This window comes from Corvus brachyrhynchos, unplaced genomic scaffold (assembly GCF_000691975.1).
Source record: "Corvus brachyrhynchos isolate BGI_N302 unplaced genomic scaffold, ASM69197v1 scaffold59, whole genome shotgun sequence".
NCBI classification, from domain to species: domain Eukaryota; kingdom Metazoa; phylum Chordata; class Aves; order Passeriformes; family Corvidae; genus Corvus; species Corvus brachyrhynchos.
Genome location: NW_008246054.1, coordinates 3918870 through 3926875, shown reverse-complemented (window position 1 = coordinate 3926875; position 8006 = coordinate 3918870). Strand labels below are relative to the sequence as shown.

Genomic DNA, 8006 nt, shown 5'->3' with positions numbered 1-8006 from the left:
CAGGAATGCTAACTTAGATTTTCCCTTTTTTTTCTCTTTCATGAAGTAACTGTTAGGGCCATCATGTTGTATTGCTTTTCCCTGAGAGGATAAAACCCAAAACCTTTCTCAAGTCTTCCATCAAAAAGCACTGACAACCTTCATCACTTTGACAGGAGGACTGGCAACTGCATTAAATTAAGGTGACCCTCTACACAAAATAGTGAGGGCAAAAAATCTAAATCCAGACACAAGTTTAAAAATTGGCTATCAGGAACAGTAAATCAGGGACATAATATAAACAGAAAAGGATTTTAACTCTCTCCATTTCTGATAGCCTGAGCCCACCCAGCACACATATAGCAGAGCACTCCCTTCTGGGATTATTTTGATTCCTAGGCTTTGGAAAAATTTCTGACACAAGCACCTCACTCAGGCTTAAGTGCACCCACCCCAGGGTAAGACTTTGCCAGGGAGATGAATGCCCATAAAAACAGGAGGCTTAGAAAGTCTCAACATTGCCCCATTTAAGAAAACATGAGTATTTAATTTAGAGAACTCTGGGTGTGGTTTGTATTTATGGATGCATGTACAGAACTGAAACCAGATTGTCCTGATGGATTCTTGGCATCTCTGACTCAGAGGCAGTGTGTCACAAGAAACTCTCCTCGACTGCTTCCAGGAAAGGCTGGAGCAAGTCAATTCACAGTTCTTTTCATTCAGCCCATGTAGTACTATCAGTTCTGAGCTGTCAGGGGCTATTAGGAAATCAGTGAGGCATCCCACACTGCCACGATTCACAGTGCCTGCATGAGCCAGGGCTGCAGCCACGCTGGAGTGCTCTGCCATGCACCTGAACAGCCCCAGAGCCACTTACTCAGCTGCCCGAAGAGGTTTAGGAACACAAAGATAGAGGCCAGGAAGTAGCCACAGTTCCACGTGCCATCGATGTAGTCCCTCTGTTCACTCCACTGGAACCACATGCGGATGCCATCCTCCAGGAAGGTGCTGATCAGGCACAGCCGGGCCACGTGGGGCAGGTACTGCTTCGTCACCCTCAGGAACTGCACGGGCACACACGGCATTAGCAGGGAAGGCAGCAAAAGGGATACTGCAGGGATAACAGGGCCCTGCTCTCCACAGACTGAGGTCAGCAGTTCTCATGCACTCACGGTCACCAACATTTCGAGAGAAACTGGGACTTGGATTTAAGGAAATGCTTCTTCACCCACTGGGAGCAGCAGGGGAAACCTGTCATTCTCCATTGGACTAGAGCTTGGAAACAAGCAGAATCCAGCAGCACATTTCTGTGTAACAGGAACTGTACTTTGATGGAGCTCTTGCTAATGAAGGCTGACCTTGGTTTTAGTTTCTCTATCTCAGGGTTTCATGTTACAGCTCAACTATCAGATAGCCAGGAGCTGAAAGGGCAATCCTGCTCCCACCCACATACTCCAGCACTCACCACCCTGGAACAACCCAGATTCAGGGAGCCAGGCTCATAGAAAACAAGTTCTGTACAAATTAGAAAACATTACACAATTTTCTGCCAAGCTTCTTCCCTCCAACAGCTCAGAAAAACAGCAGCAGCAGATCTTAGATCTACATGACCACTGCATGGAATTACACCCTCTATCCTCCAGGCAGGTTCTTACTTCCAAAAAAAGGAGCATCCTCTGCAGAAAGGAAACAGACATTTACAGCCACAGTTCAGCGCAGTGGTTAAAAGGAAATGATATCATCATGCAACAGATGCTGAGCTTTAGTTTTGGGGAATGGAAGATGTATCTGGGCCCCCTTCATCCTGCAGGCTCCTGGGGCAGTCTGCTCTGCAATTGCAATAATTAAAGAAACAAATACAGAACTGCCAAACAGATTCTAGAGGGTCATGTTCTATAGGGCTGTGGGGTGCACAGGAAAACTTACTGCCACTGGGTTAGGACAAGTGTTTACTTGTCTGGGCAGCAGTGGTTACTACTTAATTGGGACTTCCACCAGGAAGGAGATAAAAGCCATTTCTGACAGTTTATTCCTGCCAGCAGCAGTCGGTCAATACTAAAGACTACGCAAATGACAAGCCTAACTCACTGTGCAACTATAGATTATCACAAGAAAAAAGTCAGCAAACATGCTTAATAGTCAATTAAATAGTTAATATTGGAACAAACTGCGCTGTTGTACTGCCTGTATCCAGAGTCTAAGGGTCAAAATTCACCTAATCAAGTGCATTTTAAGTGCAGCTGTACTCTGCCTCCAGGCTGCCACTTCAGGCTTTTTTCAGCCATGTCAACAGTTGGATGAATGAGTCAGAAGAGAATTTCTGATCTTTGTCACTCACTGAATGAGACACACATCTCGGTTTACAGCTTTCCTCCCTCCTGGGTTTCACTGTGAGGTTCAGGAAACTTGCTGAGGAATACTAAGAATGAAGTTCTTACAAGACAGAAGTCATTTGTAAGATACAGAACAAGCAACTTTGGTCTAGAAAGAAATGAAAGAAGACAAGTGCTGGGAATCCATAAGGAAAGGATAAAAACAGTGCTGTGGAAAGGCTGAAAAAAGCAACAAATAATAGAGAATATCTTCCTCCAAGCCCCATCTTTGCTGTTTTGAAGTGGGTCACGGGTGCTGACCTCATTTTCCTCTCCCCTGGAACCAAACAACCGTGAACAGCCCAGGTGAAGTATCCAAGAAGACACTTAACATTTACCTGTTCTCTTGGCATACAGAGGAAATTTAACACTGGCCATTAAACACGAGTGCACACATCCAATGGGCTCCAGACAAGTCAGAGAGGCTGCAGCCTACGGCAGCTCCAGCACTAAGCAACCTCATGGCACACACATCATCCCTGGACACCCACAGCTCCTGGAGCTGCACTCAAGTTGAGCCTCCTGTACACAGCAAGCTCAAATAAGCTTCAGAAACAGCCTGTGGGAACAAAAATCCAAGCCAAAGGAACCAGGAGATCCAGAGAGAAAGGAAAACAGCTACACCACAACTACAGGAAGAGAATGTAACAGGCATCAAGTGATTTTACAATTAGAGGATCTGGGTGTAAATCACTCAAGTAATTTAACTAAAGATGGAATAAATTACAAGAAACATGAGAGCCACAGCAGTGGGACTGAATGAATAGCACCAGTCACCCTGGGTTGGTCCCTGCACAAGCACCATGTGGCTCAAAAGCTGCATCCTGAGCCCACTTCCTTTAAGATTCACACAGACAGATAATGGGAAACTTGGTGGCTGCAGTTCAGTATCTGCAGCTAAGGAAGGGGACCTGAAACACACCCTGCACTGAGCACAACACATCCTAATCCAAACTGTTTGCACTGATGGAGGTAGCAGCATTGAACTCACGACATCAAATAACTGCATGGCTTTTTCTGCTCTGGGCTTTGCATCAACTGCTCTCCACACATCCTTGGAAGAGGTGAAACATTGTGAGAAAAGACAAGAGAATGCTAAATAAAACTATTTTAAAGAAGAACAGCTGGTTCTGTGTTGGCAGCCACATTACTGACATATGCCAGAGGGGCTTTGTGTTGCCACTTCCCCCTCTAATGGGATTAGAAAGGCAAAGATAGATTTAAAGGCTCCTTTAAGTTTAACAACCAAGGATGTACAAGAAGATCCAGGGATCCCATAATTAAAGCTCTGCTCAACCCCCCATTTTTCTAAAGGAAGACTGAAATATTCAAACCCATAAAAACTGACCAAGAAAGAGGCAATAAAGTGATTCATTTTGACCCCACCTCCAATAGTTTCAAATTTGCCAGAAGTCCACTCTGATAAAAGTATATATACAATGGTACAATTACAGGTATTTAAAGTCCAATAAATGGACATGAGTTGGGAATTTTTGCAGGTATGTCCTGTCCAAGCACAGAAGCCTCTTCCTGTGTATTCTTGGATCAGGGAAGTTGTGACCACGGTGAGGAACAGCACATTGCTCATCTACACAGAAACCCTCCTGAGCTGCACAGCATTATTAGTCTAGAGCTTCTGATAAAGCATATCCAAAATATCTTGTATACTTTTAAGGGATTGCTTGGTTCTGGGAGAACAAATACCTCCAGCAGCCTGGGACACCACTGATCTTACCTGGAAGAGGATGCTCAATCCAATGGCAGAGAGAAAAATCACTTCCTTTCACCAACCTGGATATATTCACTCAAAGAGATCCCACCCAAAAATCACAGGGACAGCAACAGCCATTACATTCATTAGCCCAATGCCTACAAAGTGCTGTAAAAACTGGGAACAGGCTTTCCCGTTTATTTCCAAAGGCAGGATGAGGGCTCTGACCCACTAGAGCATTGCCAGCAGTATTAATCAAGTTTTTAATTGCAGGAAGATTTCTCAAAGCTTTTCCCTTCTGAAGTGTGCTTTATACCAATTCCCTTTCCCAAAAGGCTATTTATTAATGAAACCTTTTCAGTGGTACTTTTAGTAACTTATTGCATTTTATTATCACTGTTCATGGGAAGATTTTTCCCCAGCCTAACCAGAACAGGCTATTTGGCTGATAATGATAAACAATCAGTGCACTGTCACCGCGAAGCTCTAGAGAGCATTTCTAAATTCAGTTATTTTAATATAACAGACAAAGTTCAGATTAACAATGAAATGTTTTCTTCTCCCTTCCATTTGTTGCAAAATAGGATATTAAGGACAAGAAATAGGGGTTCAAACTGAAAGAGGGGAAACGTAAGCTAAATATTAGGGAGAAATTCTTCCCTGTGAGGGTGCTGAGGCCCTGGCACAGGGTGCCCAGAGAAGCTGTGGCTGACTCATCCCTGGAAGTGTCCGAGGCCAGGCTGGACAGGGCTTGGAGCCACCTGGGACAGTGAAAGGTGTCCCTGCTCACAGCAGCGGCTGGAACAAGATGGGCTTTTAAGGTCCCTCCCAACCCAAATGGTTCTGTGATTCTATATCAGATTTATCTGGACAAGATACATCAGCATTTATCTTGGAAAATTAAATAAACCCCCCCAGTCTGGCTCTCCCTTGCAGCCCTCTCACTGCTGTACAATGACTCAATAGTCTCCTTGCATTTTTGTCCGTGAATCTTTTTTTTTTTTTTGAACAGCAGAAATACCAAGCACCCACATTCCTAAGGATTTATTCCTAAAGATTATTACAGACATTAGGAAAGTTGCCTGAGATCTGCTCCCTCTTAGGAAGGGATTACAAAGGAAAGACAGTCCTAAACACTCCATGCAGGCCCCAGATACAGCTATTTTCAGTACATGATGGCTGCACTGAAGGGGTTACCATGTAATATTTTAACAAAAATCACTAAAAATGGGCTTAATTTCCGAGTATGTAAATTATTTAATTAACAACATTGGGCTGGTGTTACAATGTCTCCTCCACTGCAGTCCTTGGGAATTCCTTACAGCTCAGAGCAGCCTGTTACCAGCAATCCCATCCCCAGTACTGCTCCTCACTCGACCTAAACACAGAGATAACTGAACCAAGTGAAAAAACCAGAAATCCTCAATTTTTTTCCCTGCCAGTTCAGCTCCCCAGTTCAATGGTGAGAGAGAAAAGGGGAATGTAGCCTTGGGAGAAGTAGGACAAGCCCTTTCACTGACAACTGGCTGTCTGGCAAGCTTAGCTGCCTGTAAGACAGTGCACTAGTTCACCTCTGGATTAAGAGCCACTTATTACTGCTGAGTATCTTGGCATCTAGGGCATAATTTGCTAATTCAAAGGGAAATTACAGTATCTGAGAAAAGCTAAGCGTTACTATTTGAATTTAAGGAACAGATTATTCTTGCTTTTGTAAGAGACATTCAGGATTTCCTGATAAGCCGTGGAATTAGCTATAACAATCTCCCACAGGGTTTTTATACTACAGAAATTAAGACTCATTATGTGTTGAGCACTAGTACAGAGAGTGGAAAAAGCAAGAACATCACTGAGAATGCATTCAGCTCCCAGAACAGCCATTGTCCAGCCTCCACCAGGGGAGTTTCAACACAATTTCAGTCCAAATGTTCCAAGCACTTTTTTAAATCCAAGATGAACTAACAGCTCATGTAATGCCAAGTGTTAACTTCACAATATATACCAAAGGTTAGTGTTTAGCAAGTCACTCCTACATTGGTGTGACACTGAGCTTTAGCAGCACAGACAGTACTCGAAGGTTCTGACTGAGCTACAAGGCAGAATTAACACAGGAGTTATTACTCAGAACACCATAAGAGTTGTTTTGCAACCTGATGGTAAGAGTAGCAAAACTCCAAATTCTGCAGCTAAAGGCAAGACTCATCTTTAAACAGGATGTGGCCAAGCACAAGTAGATTTGTCCCATTTAAAACTCACTTCAGGAGGAGGCAAACTACATTTAAGCTGGACAAAAGAGCTTTCAGCAGAGTGAAAAAAGGGGTGTTAAAGACATCTAGAAATAACCCCACAGGAATAAATAGAGAGGTGTTATAAAAAGGTCAGGACGAGCGTTGCAAATTTTGGCAAGTAATGTGAACACTGCAGTGATGGTTTACTTTCTCCTCTAAAAGGAGCAAGAGGACAAGGTAAACAGAGAATGACCAAAATAATCCAGACATCCCTTAAACTGAGTATTCCACACACCACAGGAAGCTCTGTCTCTAAATCAAGTCTTCCTTCTTCCATCTGGGGGTGGGGAGGAAGTGCAGAACAGGTTTTCCCAGTGAAATCAGTGAAAGACAGAGGCAGCACAGCCCCCTCAGAGCTGTGACGTTTTATCGTGCACCACACAACTCACACTAAATCACAGCAGTTGTAGAACCAGGCAGAATCAGATTTTCCAGCCAATTTGCTGAATATGATTACTCGCTGCCTCTTATTGTCGATTAGATGAATCACCATGACTGTGAAGATCTTTGCAACACCATCCCCAGCAGAGCAACTACTTACACTCAAAATATTCCTGTTGTCACACATTGTTAGAGATCACAAACTTCTATTTAAGAGAGAAATCACTCGGGCCTCCACTGAAATAAACGTAAGAAGGTTTACAAAACAACATCAGCTTATTTGCTTTCCTTTTGCCCCAATCCTGAGCACAGCACCACAGCGCTGACCAACCTTTTCCAGTTTGGGCTTCCAGACACGGGTCAGGATTTCACGAAATTACAGAATGGTTTGGGTTGGAAAGACCCTAAAGCTCATCTCGTTCCAACCCCCTGCCATGGGCAAAGAAACCTTTCCCTGTCCCAGGTTGCTCCCAGCTCCATCCAGCCTGGCCTTGGACACTGCCAGGGATCCAGGGGCAGCCACAGCTTCTCTGGGCACCCCGTACCGAGGCCTCACCTCCCTCACAGGGAAGAATTTCTTCCTAATATCCCATCTAACCCTACCAGGTTGGATAACCCGGTCACTGTCCCATCCCTGCCAGCTCACACTGGCTCCCCACACCCCTCCGTGCCCTACTCACCAGCCGTGACGGCTCCTGCTCTCCTTCCACTTAATCCCTCCTGGGAGAAGCCCTGTCCCCAAGGAGAACTCGCTGTACGAGAGGCTCGGGCGCTCACTCGAGGGCACGGGCGGCCGCTGGGCCTGCGGCGGTGGGAGCCGGGCCCGGGGTCCCCTCGGAGGTAACTTACAGGAAACTTACAGGAAAGACACAGACGGACTACTTCCAAGAACATGTAGTGAGAAGGTAAAGTAGAATGGGCACAAATCGAAAGAGGGGAAATCTAGGGTGGATATTGGAAAGAAATTCCTCCCTGTGGGGGTGGTGAGGCCCTGGCACAGGTTGCCCAGAGAAGCTGTGGCTGCCCCATCCCTGAAAGTGCCCAAGGCCACTTGGACAGGGCTTGAAGCACCCTGGGATAGTGGAAGGTGTCCCCGCTCATGGCACGGGTTGGAAGGAGACAATCCTTAGGATCCCTTCCAGCCGAAACCACTCCATGACTCTATAATTCCATAAACCCCCCGCCCCGCCACAGCGCGGCCCCGAGGCGGCAGCGACCCCGCCGCCATCCCGGCCTGGCTCGGCCGGGCCCCGCAGCGTGGCCCCGGCGCACAAAGGC

At 45.6% G+C, this 8006-nt stretch overlaps 1 protein-coding gene across 1 annotated transcript in view; it reads right to left on the bottom strand.

Moving 5' to 3' along the window:
• SURF4 (surfeit 4) overlaps positions 1-6984 on the bottom strand; it is a 12367-nt gene extending 5383 nt beyond the window's left edge. Inside the window, exons 1-2 of the mRNA XM_008642179.2 lie at positions 6889-6984; positions 857-1043 (exon numbers count right to left, since the gene is read on the bottom strand). Coding sequence (XP_008640401.1) covers positions 857-1043; positions 6889-6915 — 214 coding nt within the window. The 5' untranslated portion in view covers positions 6916-6984. The remainder of the gene's footprint in view (positions 1-856; positions 1044-6888) is intronic.
• Positions 6985-8006: the final 1022 nt, after the last annotated feature.